At 33.9% G+C, this 17623-nt stretch overlaps 2 protein-coding genes and 1 pseudogene across 4 annotated transcripts; all 3 read left to right on the forward strand.

Annotated features, from left to right (window-relative positions):
* The first annotated feature begins 3044 nt into the window (after positions 1-3044).
* On the forward strand, positions 3045-6762 carry LOC133298094 (ubiquitin-conjugating enzyme E2 variant 1C-like). Of its 3 annotated transcripts, none has more exons than XM_061497483.1 (4): positions 3045-3280; positions 4495-4634; positions 5342-5467; positions 6297-6755. In XM_061497483.1, exons 1-4 carry the CDS (start codon positions 3247-3249, stop codon positions 6435-6437), a joined length of 441 nt encoding a protein of 146 aa, XP_061353467.1. In that variant the 5' UTR covers positions 3045-3246; the 3' UTR covers positions 6438-6755. The 3 variants fall into 3 exon arrangements, with proteins under 3 accessions (XP_061353467.1, XP_061353341.1, XP_061353413.1); XM_061497357.1 differs by having other exon boundaries at positions 3112-3280; positions 4495-4640; positions 6297-6762; XM_061497429.1 differs by having other exon boundaries at positions 3112-3280; positions 5342-5464; positions 6297-6760.
* A 1909-nt stretch (positions 6763-8671) lies between these two features.
* On the forward strand, positions 8672-9605 carry LOC133298011 (small ribosomal subunit protein mL104 (rPPR9)-like; annotated as a pseudogene).
* Positions 9606-13483: 3878 nt separating this feature from the next.
* Positions 13484-14612, forward strand: LOC133298893 (probable CCR4-associated factor 1 homolog 9). The gene has a single exon (XM_061498308.1). It carries the CDS (start codon positions 13670-13672, stop codon positions 14501-14503), a length of 834 nt encoding a protein of 277 aa, XP_061354292.1. The 5' UTR covers positions 13484-13669; the 3' UTR covers positions 14504-14612.
* The last annotated feature ends 3011 nt before the right edge of the window (positions 14613-17623 follow it).

Here is a 17623-nt window from a genome sequence, read left to right on the forward strand (position 1 = left end):
TCTATCTGGTTATGATCCCCGTATTTAATGTAAAAGCATTAAATATGAGAAATCATAACCATACAAAGGTGAAAATAAATATAAAGTATTAAATATGGAGAATCATAATCATATAAAGATGAAAATAAATATAACCGTTGGATCCACATAATCGATCTAACGGTGAAATTGATTGGTAATAACATTGGTTGTAACCCCAATTAATTGTTATAATCATAGTTATTAAAACCGGACCGACCCGGGAACCAGTAAACCGGTCTGGTTGAAGCAACGGACCGGCCATGCATCAGAACCGGTGCGACCCGGTCCCAAAAAAAAATTCCAAATTTTTATTTTTTTTCAAAAAAATCATAATAGTCATATTTGATTTTTTTTTTCTTATTGATTTACATAAGTTATGTACCTACAACACTAATATTATCTCAATTATGTACTATGTATAAAAGTTTGAATTAATTTATAGTTAGAGATGTCGTTTTCTGAACCTAAAGCCTCGTATCACGATCATTATATTTTTTTTTGATTTTTTATTTGATAATAATGTGTGATTTATTATTTTTTGTATTAAAATATCTGAAATTTTTATTAACTTTTTTTAGATATTTGAGTATGTTTATAATTTTTTAATATAAATTATAAAATTGCATATAATTACCGGGTCATGCGGTTGAACCAGTGACCCAGTGATCCGATACCTCGACCGAGTCAATAACCGAGCCGATTTTAATAACATTGGTTATAATATCCTATTCCGAAATTAAATTAAAAAAATTTGAATTTTAAGAAAATAATATTTTTATATCATATTTCAAGGGTGGGCATTTAACCTTTTCTCATTCACTTCCATCCGCCTCTGTCAAGAATACACCATTCTTTAAAAATGACAAAACGAAGGAATGAAATCAAACAGCATAGTTGTTGACAGAAAGTGAACCAAGTCCACCAGCAGGTGCTCTCTATACAAGTGAAACAATGTGAATAAAATATGTCAACATCACTCTTAATTTATTATTTTTTTAAAAAAATAAGCAATAAAACTGAAAAGCATATATTTCCCTTCAATCCCTTCACCAAGGCCAAATTAAAGCCAACCATTGCCCACTTAGAATCTTATTGAACTAAAGTGAAGCATCTAGCGTCCATTTATACAAATATCTTAAGGAAAAGTATTTTTCAGGGTCACTTCAACTAGAAAGTGGCAAAATAATTAGACGCGCAATAGGAACAAAGGATGGGGCGAACGGAAAATTGGGACTATCTCTTAGTATTTTTTATTTAAGGGTGTTAAAGAGATATAACATAAAATTATTGATGCATCTTTACTTCACAACTTAAGTTTTTAGGCTTTTTCACTCTTTTGCTCCTTATTAATTAATTAATAACCATTTTGCCCCTGATTCGAAACTATCTACCAATCTGTCCATCTTTAATCGATTACCTTGCATTTTTAGTCGATTAAATGGTCAAAACATGCAAAAATGACTATTGGGAGATTTAATCGACTAAATCACCTTATTTAATCGACTAAATCTCCCAACAGACAACAAAGGAAAACAAGTCAGTACGATTTTTTAATCGATTAAGTAGGGAGACTTAGTCGATTAAATCTCCCAACAACCATTTAGTCGATTAAATATGGGCAGATTGGTAGATAGTTTCGAATCAGGGGCAAAATGATTATTAATTAATTAATGAGGGACAAAATGGTCAAATAGCCTAAGTTTTTAAGTAAAAATAATTCTTATTATGTTATCAAAGTCTACGTAGCTACAAATTTTATCCTTATCGTCCTCACTTTTTAGTGGAAGTAAATCAGTATAAGGTAAAACAAAAAAATAGATCTATGCAATATTCACTCTTCAAAGGAAAAAAAAAAGCTCTTACATTAAATGATGTATTAAAAAATATATATAAAACCATTAATAAATCTTTACTTATTATCTTGACCTATTAGGTGAGATCATTCCTTATGAAAGGGACAATTTTTTTCAAAAAATAGTATACATGCAGAGCCAAAAAAAAATCGAGTTAGAAAACCACATTGAAAGGCCTAAACAGGAATAAAAATGTGCATCATCAACTAGATGTGGTGATTACCAGCATCACGGTAGTATCGCAAAATGATGTTGAAACACCCTAGTGTATTTGACCCTCTGCACTACGGATTTTTTTAATATAGACCCGACAGTCCTTTGTGTGCACCTTTTCCAAAAAAGAAAAATAAAATTTTATTTAAATCCCTCTCTTTTAGTCAAATTCCATCTCACTCTTTTTTTTTTTTTTAGTCTAAGGACTATGAACTCCAAGCCCACCATAATTGAGCTCCCGCACTACTCCTTATAACGACTTGGAATCACGTCAATGGCCAAGGTGTACAATGACACAGATTTTTTTATAAATAAATAGATAAAATTTTAGTGCTGGCTTATTATTTTTAAGTAATTTCCTAAATCAGTATTGTCAAGATTAGGGTTACCATATTAGTTTTATAAAAAAATTGCTGTCAAATTAGGTCTGAAAAAATTTAAATCGTCACCACATCTATTTTAACGGAGAACTAAAGTGGCGACTTAAAATATTTCAGAATCCCTGTTAATTTAAAATATTAAATTTAAATAATGATTAATTTCTTTTTTATACACCAAAAAAAATCAAATATTAAATAAAATTTAAGGACTTGAAAAGTATGGAAGACAACTATTCTATTTTCTATCTTTAACTTTGCAAACATTTTGTTTTTCTATTTTGTGCCCGATATTGAAGAAACTTGTTTTATTTTTTTTGTTTATAGATTACCTGTTCATTCTTAAGAACAGAAAAATAAATTAATTTTATCAAATATAATTATTAATCACTTCAGATTAAAATAAAGAAAAAAATATTTTTAGAAATATTATCATACACACCGCAAGATGCATTATTATTATTTTATTTTTCTAAAGTTCCAATGAAATGCATAATTTAAATAAAAAGCAATTTTGTTTTTTTAAAAAAACTGCTTTTAAGTGAAAAAAGCCGAATGCAAAAGGGTTCCGCGATGGAAGAAAGTGTGATTACGGTATTACCCATATCGCTGTTGTGCTCCTTTTCTTCGTCATTGCCCGCCTTTGCTTAACCCCAATTCTCCTTTGTGCTCTGTCATTCTTCTGTCTATATAATATATCTTTCTTCATCACTCAAACATCTCCATACTTTTATTTATCACACCCACAAAACTTTCCGCACCAAAATATCTGTTATTCATCCATGACGCTTGGCTCTTCAGGATCCACTGTCGTTGGTCAGTTTCTCACCTATCACCTTCCTCTTCTAACCCTTTTTTCCGTTACTTTTTTTTTTTTTTTTTCCATTTTTTTTAACTACAAATCCTTCCCTGGGTGTTTGTTAGTTACTTGTTGCTGTTGACCTACATCACCCATTCAGCTTCTTCTTCCTTTTTTGTGATTTTTTTTAAGGTTGCTTGTTTGTTCCATGTTATCCTAGTTATTTTTCTTTTGTGACTTAGATGATGGAAACGGCGTGGGATTTTCTACCCATAACTGCTGTTTCGGATGGTGAATTTTGTATTAATATATATATATTTTTTTGGGGGGGTTCCCTAATTATAATTTTAATCACCTTTCCTTGTTGTCATATTTGTTAATGATCACCAACCTGTATGTTTCTCTGAAATTCATATTTCATTTGTACTGCTTGGTACCATTTTTTTCTGTGGTAGCCTAGCCATGACCTCTGCTATTTGTTAAGCTTAATGTGTTGGAGCTTAAGCTAACACGAGGGTAACTATGTTTAAGATAACACACATTTTTGTCCCTGACCATGATTATCAAATGTCTATTGCTACCGTTGGATAAAAGAACACCTGCAGGTGCTGCCATACAGAGGCTTAGGTTTATCTTTCAAAATGTAAGCTAAGATCTTTCAGATTACATCTCTACTTAGGCAATTCAAATAACAATTACTAAACTACAAATTCCTGGACGTAACTTACTAGAGTGCAACTTACAAGAAACAATTACCCGAAATTTAATTATTGACTCTTACTACTAATCCAATCCCATCAGAAATGCTTCGGACTTTAAAATAAGGCACCAGATCTCTTGCATAGTAGCTTAAATCTGACCTTAAATAGTGCCCATAAACAGAAACTATGAAAGTTAAGTAAAATATCTTAGAATTATGAAGCTAAGCCAGCTATTGATTAATTTCTCTTCTACTACTCCTTTATCAAGATGTCTAAAAAATGTTCCATGTACGGGATAAGGTAATAATATCTTCATAATTATTGAAACAGGGTTTTAAATCATTTGAAGAATGATATTACAGTTCAAATGTGGCATACTTTCTCTGGCTCTGGTCCTTGAGTTTAGGACTTTAAAGTGGGCGTGACTAAAATTTGGAGGAGGGATTATATATGTAGCCATTTTGACATGTATTGAACATAAAGTGATTAGTGGATGAGTGCGTAGTTAAATTATTTGTGCTTCAATGCAGTACCGAGGAACTTCAGATTGCTGGAGGAACTTGAAAGGGGAGAAAAAGGGATTGGAGATGGCACAGTTAGCTATGGAATGGACGATGGTGATGACATTTACATGCGCTTTTGGACTGGTACCATTATTGGCCCCCATAATGTAAATGTTTCTCTGGCACCGCCCTGAATTTATTTTTATGTATGTGTATGTTTAATGAGCTGTATTTTATTTGAACAAAGGAAATCCCATGCAGCGATTAATTTGAATTTATAAGAACCATTTCAAGAATGGAAGTTATGCATTCTGAAATGAAGTTCTTACTTCCAGGTGATTACAACCAAGCAAGTGTTTATAGCTGAGTGTATGTTACATGCTTCCTTGAACATAGCTCTGTGTGTAAACCAGCACGAAATTCAAGTTTGTGTCCACTTTTAGAGTTAGGTTAGAGTACATGAGCACAAATTTCTGTATATTTTTACATGTGCACTTATATCACTGTTTAACTTTGGAGGTCATAACTTTGACAGCTATTAAAATTATAGTTGGAAATATTATTGCACTTTTGTAATTTATCTTATGATTATATTGGAAGCATTTTAGGCTTTCTAAATGTAGAATGATCTAGGTGTCTGCTATGTATGGGCTTCGAAGAATGTGCTGAATCTTTTACTTGACTTGAATAATGTAGCTTCTTTGTGCCATTTCAAAGAAATCTGAATTATGAACACTATTGATCTACCCTTAAAATTGGAAGTTCGGGCTTAGAATATGTTTTTTGGATAAATGTACTTGTATTTTTATTTCCTGTGTAAATAACAGGCTGTTTGCAGGTTCAGTAATTGTGCCTTTTCTATTTTCTTTGACAGACTGTACATGAAGGAAAAATTTATCAATTGAAGCTGTTTTGCGATCAAGACTACCCAGAAAAGCCCCCAAGTGTTCGGTTTCATTCACGGGTCAATATGACTTGTGTTAATCATGAAACTGGAGTGGTATATTCATAACTCTTCACATGCTTTAAGCTTTTTATATATTTCTGTGCCGTGCATACTGTGCTGAAAGTGGGATATATAGCAATGCTAATTGCTGCGATTTTCACTTATTCATGAAGCTTGGAGTGGTATATTCTTTTCATGTTTCAGCTTTTTATGTATTTCTGTGCAGCGCGTGCTGTTTAGTGAGAGTGGGATATATACACAAACTGCTGTGTTTTTCACTTTGATTTCTAAACTGGTGTTGGTGATGTATTTGAGATGTATATGCTAGCAGAGATGTATTCAAGAGTGATCATTTGAGAAGGGAATATATGTATTGATTTCATTCTGCTTTGATGAAAAAAAATACTGGGTTGCCTCATAAACATACCATCATACTTCTCTTAATTATAACAAAATCTTCAGCTGATACACCCTTAGCCCAAGTGTATAGGAATGTCGGTGGTTGGTCTACTTGTATACTAAAGAAGACATAAGGGGAGGCAGTTAGACAGTTGGCAGGCTAGAGGAGAGGGAGTGAATGGGGATCTGCACCAGATGTGGGATAAAGATGATAGTTTGTTTGTTGTGTTGGGGTGGGGTGGGGCAAGACTGAATGCATCTGTGAGATGTGCGTGGTTTTTGGAACCCCATATTTATATTTTTCTTGCTCATTTATTTTCTTGTACTTGTTCTGTATTTTCACAGGTCTTCCTTTGCCTTCTGGAGCTTGTCTCTCAATATATTCATCACATCTATATTTTCAGTTTCTATCTTTAGTCCATTTTGCAAACTTGAAAATAAATTACCTTATTTACTTAGATTTAAGAATTTAAAATTGAAACAGGTTGAATCAAAGAAATTTAGTCTTCTTGCAAATTGGCAACGAGAGTATACCATGGAGGATATACTGACCCAACTGAAGAAGGAAATGGCAACTCCACATAACCGGAAACTTGTCCAGCCTCCAGACGGTACCTTCTACTAGTCTCCAAGATCGTACAGATATTGGATCTTATTGCATTTGCACTTGCAGTATGCAATATATAACATGCAATACTCTGGATCCTTCTGAATTCAAGAACATACAGGGAAATGCCCAAAAAAGCTTCATCTTTCCCTCCTTGGCTTTAGAGTTGTTTTGTTGTCTTACTTTGTCAGCTGTGTTTAAGGGATGCTGTCTGATTAACGGGATAATTGCAACTCCTGAAGTTGTATTCCTTTCGAACTATAACGATGCTTTTAGGCGTTTGTTCGTTATAACAAAAAAAATCTAGCATGGCTATTTTCTGAACATCCTTTTCCTTTTCTTACAAAAGATTGAGGATAAAATGGTTGTTATCTTCAACCAAGAATTTCTCAATCTAGATTATATGCAGTTATTTATCTGCCTTATAACTAGCTTGTATTTTACCAAAGGTTCACCTTCAGGCGTCATTCGTGTGTTTCATTTCATGTGATAATATCAATTGACATAACAAGCATCAGGCAAGTCGAAAAAAAAAAAAAAAAACCAGCGATTCAATGAACTTGCTGTGACTACAGGTAACCTAGTCAAAGACCATCAAAATGATTTCATTTTGATTGTCTCGATTTAAAGCCAAGTTCTAGCGTAGACGCCCATATTTTCAAAGGGAAAGTGGTTTATTTTTCAAATGTTTCTTGCCATACATTATCTACTAATTGTTTAGTAATTACAAATTGTAATTTGTAATTTGAATGATGTCAGGTGGGAGGCCATGGTGCGGGAAACCACCATTAATATATTAAATTATACCAATTGTAGGAAGTTACTATGTATCAACCCAAAATCGTACTCATGCTCAAAATTCAAATTACTAAATTCGACTTCTAGCTAAACACCTGGCTAGCTCAAGCCTAATCCAGTTATAATACCACTGTCAGGCGTGTCCAGTGGGTCTAATGCTATGCCACAACTTAAAATCTTAAGGCATTGAGCTTATGAGTCTTTCTATTTATATAGACTTCACTTAGCTCATTACCAACTAATGTGGGCTCATCACACTTGAAACCCACTTATATGGACTTCATTTAGCCCATTACCCACCAATGTAAGACTCATCACACTTGAAAATCTTAACAATTTTCTCCTTAGGTGTGAGGTGTGACATCCGACATTAATATGCTCTCCCTTAACCAAGTACCTAGGCACAAAGTACTCAACTCACCTCCTAGCCAAACACCTGGCTAGCTCAAGACTAACCCAACTCTATCATACCAAAGTCAAACAGGATTCGGAGAGCCCATAGCGGAGGATCACTATCAATGGCTAAGTTATACTAACCATAGCAATTGGGTCTGATACCATGCCTCAAGTCAAAACCTTAAGGCATTGGATTCATGGATCTTCTCACTTATATGAACTTTCTTTATTCCATTACAAACTAATGTAAGACCCATCACACTTAAAAATTTCAAAAAATAAAAGAAAAAGTAAACTATAGTTGTTGAGTTAATTAAATTGAATGACTAGTTGTGTACGTTCCGCAAGAGATACACGAATTGATTGTGATGTCGCGCTCAGTTTCTTTGACGCTCCTTCATGTCTAAAAGGATGTATACTAAGATGATGAAGTGCAGCTAGACTCGGACACTCAAGTATCTATAATTGCAGTATGGCGTGCGTATATATATTGTTGGGAAAACTCGGTTCCCTCAAGCTCGGCTCAGGGGCCTTTGTGCGGAAGTCAATCAACAAGATCCTGATCTCGGATCTCGGCAATACCTCGGCCTGAACTTCACCAGGTCAGGCAGCACAGCGGACAAATCAAAACGAAAACAGGAGAGAGAGAAGAAGAACACAACCAGATTTAACGTGGGAAAACCTTCTCCAATGAAGAAGTAAAAACCCACGGGACCTAGTCCAGATCAGAAATCCACTATGAAAATAATGGTTACAAATAATCGAATACACCAATGTGGTGGTTAACTCAACCTCTCCAACAATGGTGATAATCAAACTACCCTAGAGATGTTTCACTCAAACTCTCTCTAGAGATCTCTCAAATGCAAAGCATAAAGCTTTTGCTCAAACAATCAAATAACTCTCAAATTTGTTCTCTCAAATCTGACCTAGCCTCCACCCACAAGTAATGAGTATATATAGAGGAGGTGGAAATTAGGGTTAGGGTGTTTAGGAAACCCCTCAAATGGGCTTGGGCTTAGCATTGAAGGAGGAAGCCCAACATATATAATGTGTCAATGTGCCTTATATTGGTAAAAGTTAACATCAATGTTGTAAAACCTGAATCGGTTATTGACCCGGTCGAGGTATTGGATCACTGATTGAATAGCATGATCCGGTAAGTATATGTAAATTTATAATTTATATTAAAAAAAAATTATAAACATACTCAAATATCAATAAAAAATAATATCAGTTTCAAATATTATAATATAAAAAATAATAAATCACAAGTCTTAAACTTAAGTTACTTAAATGGTGCCCAAAAATAATAAATCACACATTGTCTGCATGATGATGTAGCTGAGAGTTTGAAGGGTTTCGGGAGTTATACGGAGAAGATGGTGAAGGATTTGGCGAGGGTGTTCTTCCCAGACGAGTTCACATGTGATTTATTGATCAGAGGTTGGTCCATTGATGGGAATATGACGAAGCTCGAAGGCTTGCTGGGGAGATGTATCGTGGAGGTTTTGAGCTTGACGTTGGAGCTTATAACGCCATGCTTGATCTTGTGTGCAAGCTCTGTTGCGAGAAGGATCTGTTTCGGCTTCATTCGGAGAAGGTGTTGGTGGAAATGGATTATCATAGAGTTCCTAGGAATGTGGAGACATTCAATGTGTTGATAACGAATTTGTGTGAGATTATGAAGACAGAGGATGCATTAAGGTTGTTCCATAGAAAGGGAGAGTGAAGATGTTATCCCAATGAGACTACTTTTGTTGTTTTGATTAAGAGTCTGTATCAGGCTACAAGGTCGGAAGAGGGAGATGAAATGATTGATAAGATGAAATCTGCTCGATATGGTGGGGCACTTGGTAAGAAGGCTTACTATCAGTTCATCAACATTTTGTGTGGCATTGAGAGAATTGATCATGCTTTGAGTGCTTTGCTAAGATAAAGGCTGATGGGTGTGAATCTGAAATTCAAACTTACTTGTACTTAAGATTCTAAAGAAGTTCTACATCGGCCTTCATATAAAGTGAACAAAGCTTTATAAACCATACGAAAGCAATAGTTGGTTTCAAAATTTGTCGCGTGTGATTTATTTATTGTTGGTTGACTGGGTTGATTTTGACTAGAGTCGATCCGAGCTGATTTTAATAACATTGGTCAAGATCCTTTAAATATGTAGTATTAAATTTGATCCCAAAATTTATGTATATGAAAAAATACTGTGGACCTCATTTTATTCCTAAATACTAGCCTCTCATTTGTTAAAAGAAATTTTTTATAAATGTCACTTATATTTTCTTAGAATAAAAAAATAATCCTAATCCTTTTTTATTTAATCAATAATGGTCCTAATATTTAAAACACTTGTACCTCTTCATTAACTTCAAAATAATACTATTAAATTTTATTACATTGTAATTATTTTGCCTTCCAATGATTTAAAAACACAAGGCAACATAGTTTGGCTTCTACCTTAGTTTTCCCCAAAATAAGAATAATTTATACATTTATGTACACTGTATTCATTCAATTTATATTTTTTTTTTGGATTTCATGAATCTAATTATCTCTTTGAAGCAAGTCAGATCCCCAGTGTAATCCCACGGCTCATACAGAAAAAAAGGCTCGCACATATATGAAACTAATCCCGAGTCAAACGACATATTTATTATCTAGTGACCCCAAAGATTCTTTTCAGTATTTGAAGAATCCCTTCTCTTTTGGTAGTTCATTCGTCTTGAGACTTATATTGACACTTGAGTCTACTTCGAAGTTATTCTATTTACATTCTAACAACACACTTACGTACCCATTCAGTTAGCAAGTTTATGCATTTTGCATGATCAAAATTATTATATCATTAATTATGTATAATTGTATGATTAAAGAATCAGAAAAATATATCTGCAGTTACTGCAGATAAATTATCTGCATTTATTCCCAAAATGACGTCGTTTTAGGATTGAAATATTAAAAAATTATAATTATAAATACTACAATAACCCTTAAATAAATTAAAATTATAAAAATATCATGATTTTCGTCCCAAAATGACGTCATATTAAACTTACTGCAGATAACTTATCTACAGTAACTGCAGAAAAAATGAACCTTAAAGAATTATATATAACTATGAGTATGAAGTCATGAGTTGCATGATTAACACTACACAAGCATATGATTCTATGATTTTATTTTGTAAATATAACTCAAGCACCCCTCCCTTAAGGAATTGATGTTATAATTAATTTTGATTGGATTTGATTTTACTATTTTTTAAGTTATTATATTATTTAATTATATATTATTTAATTATTAAAGAAATTAATTTTAATTCATCTTAGTATATTTAAATAATTTATATCATGTATAAAAAAAATTTATATCATTTTCCCATTGCTCATATATTATTATATTTAAACATCTTTAATAAAATTATAATTACTAGCTTAATAACCAGCACATTTACTTTTTTTTTAATCTTTTTCAAAAAAAAAAATAATTATTACACTTATAATAATTGATTATTGAAGGAAGATATTCTTACTACCAGAAATATCCACTACCAACCCACTACCTCCACAATTATCATTGGATCAAAGAGAGAAAATGCTAAAAAGTTTTTGAAGAAAGAAAAAATGTTGATCCAATAGTGACTATGGAAATAATGGATTGGTAGTAAATTTTTCTAGTAGTAAGAATATCTCCCCTCTTCATTATTAATGGTTATGAATTTTATCGTTAGGTATCACTGATTTTTTAATCATTGTCCTTGTATTACATGGTTTGACTTCTACTTATATTTTTCCCCAATATTAGGATTCCTTTATACAAAAGTTCCTATATTCCTTTATAAAGATGTTGTCTTTGTATACAATAATTGAAGGGATCTCATGTTGCATGAGATAATTATCTCATGCAACAGAGACAAGATAGTGGGGTCCACTATTTTTTCAAAAAAGAAAAAAGAAAAATAGTGGACCCCACTATCTTGTCTCTATTGCATGAGATAATTATCTCATGCAACATGAGATAATTATTTCCCATAATTGAATAAGAAATTATTTCGAGGAAAAAGGAACGCAGGAATTGCTGTATGAAGGAACCATAATATTGGGGGGAAATATAAGTAGAAGTCAAACTACGTTGGTGTGGGGTGAAAGTAGGCTGGACCTGAATTGAGCTTTGCTTCGACAAGTTTAAGTCTATGTCAAAAAAATTTAATTTAGCCTGACTCGAGTCTAGTACGAGTCTAACTGTTAGTCTGGCTTGGCTCGTTTATAATAAACATAAATGGCATGCCTTGACTCGTTAGCCTATTAATTTTTAACTTTCAAGCAAAATCATAAATCAATTTCACAAAATACTCAAATTTTGTTGTTCAAACAAAAATCACAATTTAAACTTCCAAACAAAACCGTGAATCACAACAAAATCCATCACAATCTATATTTAAGTCACTTTCAAAAATAAAATGCTCAAACTAAATAATATATATTTCATCAGATACAAATCTATACTGTGTAAATTAAAATAACTACATGAATCAAACAAATATATCATGATGCTTGGAGTAGCCAAAAACTTCTCTTCATCTTCTCTCCCCTACAAATACAATTCCAAGATTACATAAGTTGGCAAACAATTTGTAAATGTAGAAAACAAAAAACAAGAATAAAGAATAGAAAAAAAAATAATTAAGAAACAAAAAATCTTTTAATAGATCTATATAGACAATCTCACATGCTGAGATGTTGGTTCCTCCTACATAAAAAACAATCAAATTTCTATTAAATTTAATCGAATATAATTAAATTATAAAATAATTTCAATTGATTAAATTTATACCTTTTGTTTTTTCTTCAAGTCATACATATTACGTAGCCAATCTTCATCGTATATTAAATCATGGATGATATCTTTAGCCAAGTTAGAACGATAGACATTAATAACTCTTCCTCCAGCACTAAATGTTGATTATGATGATACTGTAGAGATTGATACAGATTTTATGTCACTCTCAAATATAGTATTAGTGAGGGAACAAACCTAAGTCCTTCCACCACCTACTAAGCTCACATGCACCAACTGAACTATCACCATTTGGTACTACTATAAATAATATTATTTAATTTAATTTAATTTAAAATAAATAATATGATATAGGCCGGCCATTAGGCTTATAGGCCCGACATGTAAAAAAAAAAAGTATATCACCTACTTTTCTAAACAGGCTTCTTTAAAAGCATGAGTCTGTTTTATTTTTTTGGAAACTCATCCTAATTACCTCTTTGAGACGAATCAGAACCCAGGCGAATCAGAACCCCATGGGTTCGACTTTTTGAGCCGCCTATGAGACTAATCAGAGTTCGGGTGCGAGTCCAAGGATTACGATACTTATGCCCCTCCCCAGATGAGTCTGTTCTATTTGACTATATATAATAGGTCAAACGCAACCTGATATAGGCTAGGTCGTAAGTCCCAGTAGGCTGGTCCGACCCACTTTCACCCGTAGTTGGTGTTATGTGTGTTTAGACAATTGAAAGACAAATAAAATCACAATATAATAAAATTTAACAGTGTTATTTGAAGTTAACAAAGAGATATAAATATTATTGATTAAAAAAATTAGGAATATTTTTTATTCTAAAAGCTTTTCCTTTGTTTAAATGAGAAATAATATTTATATTTATATTTAATTATACATACATATATATACATGTATAGTCCATTAACCTAACTAGCTTTACAAGTGCAAACCAAATGGCAATTAATTATTCGGGACTCTTATTATTCTTTATCTTTATTTAAAAAGAAAAAAGAAAAAAGAAAAAAAAGGGCTTTGGAGGAGAGAGAACCTTTTCTATTGCCATTCTTAAACTTTTATAAAGTTGTAGATAAAACTGGCTTTTCTTCTTCTACTGCGAATCTCTTCTTCGTCCAAACCCTAAATCGTGGCCTCCGGAGCGCCCCATGGGATCGAGTTTCTGAGACTTATAAATTTAGCAAACTGATTCGATTTGCTTCACCAAGCATATAGCTCTCAGAAAAAACCCAAAGCCATGCCCCATTCTCATCAATCCCATGTATCCATCCACACCAGATCAGTGTGGTCCTCCAATCTGGAATACGAGTTCCAATTGATCCGATCCGTCATCGACTCCTACCCTCTCATCTCCATGGACACCGAATTCCCCGGCGTCGTCGTCCGCCACGACACCGCCGATCCTTCCTTCAGTTACCACCAACCCGCCGCTCATTACGCCGTCCTCAAAGCCAACGTGGATCGCTTGCACCTTATTCAGATCGGCCTCACTCTCTCCGACCACAATGGCAACCTTCCCACACTCGGCACCTCCGACTCCTTCATATGGGAATTCAACTTCAGAGACTTCGACGTGGCGCGCGATGCCCACGCTCATGACTCGGTCGAGTTGCTGAGGCGCCAGGGCATCAATTTCGAGAAGAACCGCGTGTTCGGGATCGACTCGTTCCGCTTCGCCGAGTTGATGATGTCTTCGGGTCTCGTCTGCGACGGTTCCGTGAGCTGGGTAACGTTTCACAGTGCTTATGATTTCGGGTACCTGGTGAAGTTGCTGACGCGGCGCGCTTTGCCGGAGGAGTTGGTGGAGTTCCTCCGTCTCGTGAGGGTGTTTTTCGGGGACAGGGTTTTTGATGTGAAACACCTTACGAGGTACTGCTCGAATCTTCATGGTGGGTTGGACCGGGTCTGCCGGTCCCTGAACGTGGAAAGGGTTGTTGGTAAAAGTCATCAAGCCGGTTCGGATAGCTTGCTTACTTTGCACGCATTTCAGAATATCAGAGAGGTTTATTTTGGCGAATCAGATTTGCTAGTCCAGTGTGCTGGTGTCTTGTATGGTTTAGAGGCTTTCTGATGTTTCCCATGTCATCAAATATCAATTTCCTTTAGGTTTCTTTTTCCAACATTGAGTAAAAAGTGTACACATTTCTGCCTTATCAATATGATTAGGAATTATTAATTCTTTTTGCTTCTAATGCCACTGCGTTGATCTTAATGAACGTAATATAGGATGAGGTAGCACTGCACTTATTCACTAAGGATCTGTTAATACATGCAGTTAGAATATGGTTTTTGCTTAGGTGGTATTTACAAGCCTGAGTTCTGAACAGAGGGAAAATTTTGCATCTCCCACCTATTCACTAATATTATAGCAGTAATTTAATATCTATTAGAAACGATTATGTTGAAACTGCCCTTGGTGCATGTTTATTGATTCAGCTTCAAAATGTCAAGCTACTTCTGTCTAAAGATAAGGATAAGGGATACCCCCTGTTAGTTGTCTCCATTTTGTTTTAGAGTTTATTTGGGTGACTTCTATCATTGGGTTTTAAAAACTATATAGTTGAAGAGCCTAGCATGGATGGTTGGTTAAATTATGAATTAGTACTATTTCTACCGGTAGGTTGAACTATATATCAAAATCAAAAGAATGTTGAACAATTGGAGTTTTGACTAGTTTGATGAACCTTTATTTTACAATTTAAAGAGCAATAAGAACTTATTTTTTTCTTTTTTCTTTTTAATCTGTGGTCATGGTTCCTGCAACCTTTATTGAAACAAATGTAAAGTATGCTGAAGAATATTTGGTTATCCTTACTTTTGAAACCCATTGTAACTAAATATTCAATGATCTGATTGAAACTTCAATTTATTCACTTTCTCCATGTCTCCACTTCCAGGAGAATGGTATCATGATCTATAGTTTACATTCTCCTTTGGTATTGGTTGGAAATTGGAAACAACATAGTTGTCTGCCTTTTATTTGTCCAACTGCTGTTAATGGTACTATGTGTAATTGCTACTGGTAGGTATATAACTCATTGAAGTCTTATATTTCAACTTCTGCGGTGAATTGCTTGTTGCTGAACTAAAAATTGATTTGATAATATCTGTAAATCTCACCTGCATTGTGCTTTTGATTTCTTCGCTTCATTTGTTCTGGAGGGTTATGTCAGTGTTTAAGCTTTTCACATTTCAGGGGTAAATGGTTGTAGTCAGGTAGTTGTGAAAGGTGTTCATGGATGTTTGTCTGATTTAATTCGCTATCTAGGAGTAAAATAATATAAGCTGAGAGCGGCTTTTTCATATCTTGATTTTATTCTTTTCAGTCTTCATGAGTTTATTGTTGTCATGAACAACTTTTGTACATGGGATATTGAGATATTTCTGGTTGCTGTGAACTTGGGGAGCACACTTGGATTTCAATATCAAACTTCCTCTGGATTCCAGATTCGAGGCTATTGGACATTGCATTATATAAGTATTTTTTTTACCTTCTACAAGACTACAACAAGGAAAATGGTTACAAGTAAGCTGATTTGGTTGCTACAAGAGGAGATGGCCTTGCCATTTCTTTGGGACTTCATTAACGTTCAAGGTTGTTTAGGCTCTTTGGGTTTTCTTATAATAAACAATTGCAGATTTTTTCATTTGTGATTGATATATATGACTCAAGAAAATTTTCTTTGAAATTTCCTATGCCAGAAGATTCATTTTTTTATTCTTGAGCCTTTTAAGAGCTCTTGAGCTGTTATAAGGATAAACATGATTCATATGTATACTATGGTGATAATTGATTTGTGTAGATTCTCTCATGAAAGAAAAAGGAAAAATGAGAGGGAAGAATTTAAAGTACACAACGCAGAACTTTGTTCTGGCACTGACTTTTGTTGAATGGATGCCATTTATGCCAATACGGCAATACCTATTGATTACAGAAAATGCATTTTGTACGTTACTAGAGATGATTATGGAATCAAGTGTTAACTTTTAATGCATGTTTTCTTTGAGTTGGGCTGGGCAGCTTTAATTGGTTTATGATTCGAACTTTCTTCATAAGGTACTTATTACAAAGGATGTTTGTAAAGGCTTTATAGGACCCCATATGTGTTCAACATCCTTATTAGTTCCTTCATTTTTGTTATCGGTGATCTCTTCACAATGAAATTATTGTTTATCTGTTTTCTCCAGTTTTTTTGGAGAGGGAATGGAGTTCTTTTGCACATGGATTGATCAATGGTTTAAAACTTGAAATAGCATGTCGCCTGTTCATCATATTTTGATGCACAAATTTATATCTACCATTCGATTCCTGATTTTAGGAGTCTAATGACAAGTTTGAAATGGCTTTGTTTTTGTTCTGTTAAAGCTCAAATAAAGTAAAAGGTCTAAAACGTGAAATGTCACAGATGGATTTTGTTTTATTTGTAATCTAAAAGTTATTTTGATTGCCTTTTGCTTCCTACTTGTTATTGAAATCATTTCTGGCTTCTGGTTGTTTTGTTTCTGTCCCAGTGTGATAACCCTGGAATAATTACCCGGTGGATTTCATACGTTTGGAAGAACTGAGATTTATGATGAATATATTGTCTTTCTTGCTTGCTGAATAAAATCTGCTCTCTATGTATTTACATCATGCAGAAGCACCGTGGTTGGTGTGAGGCCGAAGCTAGAAGGCGTTTGTCTATGGTCCTTGATATTATAGGAGTATTTAGTTTTTGAAATTTAATGCCTTTCCTTAGAGGACTTATTTATTCATTCTTGTATCCGTATTATTCTAACTAGTAACTTATACTAATTTGCTTTTCTAATTTTATCTCTGCTGTGCAATTGTGCTATCTTTGGAATGGCCAAACAGCATCATGATTTTTGCATGAGATCCATCTTGTAAGTTCGTGCTAAACTTTTGAACTCGAACTTCTTGATGATATCTTGAAATGTTTTTTGGCACATTTTTACACCAAGGTAAGTCATGGTATGAATATGATGTGATGAGTATGGATAGACAACCAATGCATGTTGGAACTTATTTGGAATATGGCTACTAAGAAAGTATTTAATATTTGTAATGTCTGAAATCTGACTCTGATGTTTCTAAGGATCCAGCAGGTTTATACGGTAACAGGTACCATCTTTCTAGTATGCTCATGCCCAAATATTGCATCTGTGGGCTTCTAGGTGGTTTGCGTCAACT

Source organism: Gastrolobium bilobum, unplaced genomic scaffold, assembly GCF_033153095.1.
Source record: "Gastrolobium bilobum isolate Gb01-03AN ecotype WA unplaced genomic scaffold, APGP_CSIRO_Gbil_v1 utg26361, whole genome shotgun sequence".
Taxonomy (NCBI): Eukaryota; Viridiplantae; Streptophyta; class Magnoliopsida; order Fabales; family Fabaceae; genus Gastrolobium; species Gastrolobium bilobum.

What these genes read in the sequence shown, in the direction of transcription:
- LOC133298094 (XM_061497357.1), top strand. Translation starts at nt 3,247, where the DNA reads ATGACGCTTGGCTCTTCAGGATCCACTGTCGTTG. An exon ending in TTGGCCCCCATAATGTAAAT is followed by an intron (nt 4,641 to 5,341) that starts GTTTCTCTGGCA and finishes TTTCTTTGACAG; the next exon opens with ACTGTACATGAAGGAAAAAT. An exon ending in TTAATCATGAAACTGGAGTG is followed by an intron (nt 5,468 to 6,296) that starts GTATATTCATAA and finishes AAATTGAAACAG; the next exon opens with GTTGAATCAAAGAAATTTAG.
- LOC133298893 (XM_061498308.1), top strand. Translation starts at nt 13,670, where the DNA reads ATGCCCCATTCTCATCAATCCCATGTATCCATCCACACCAGATCAGTG.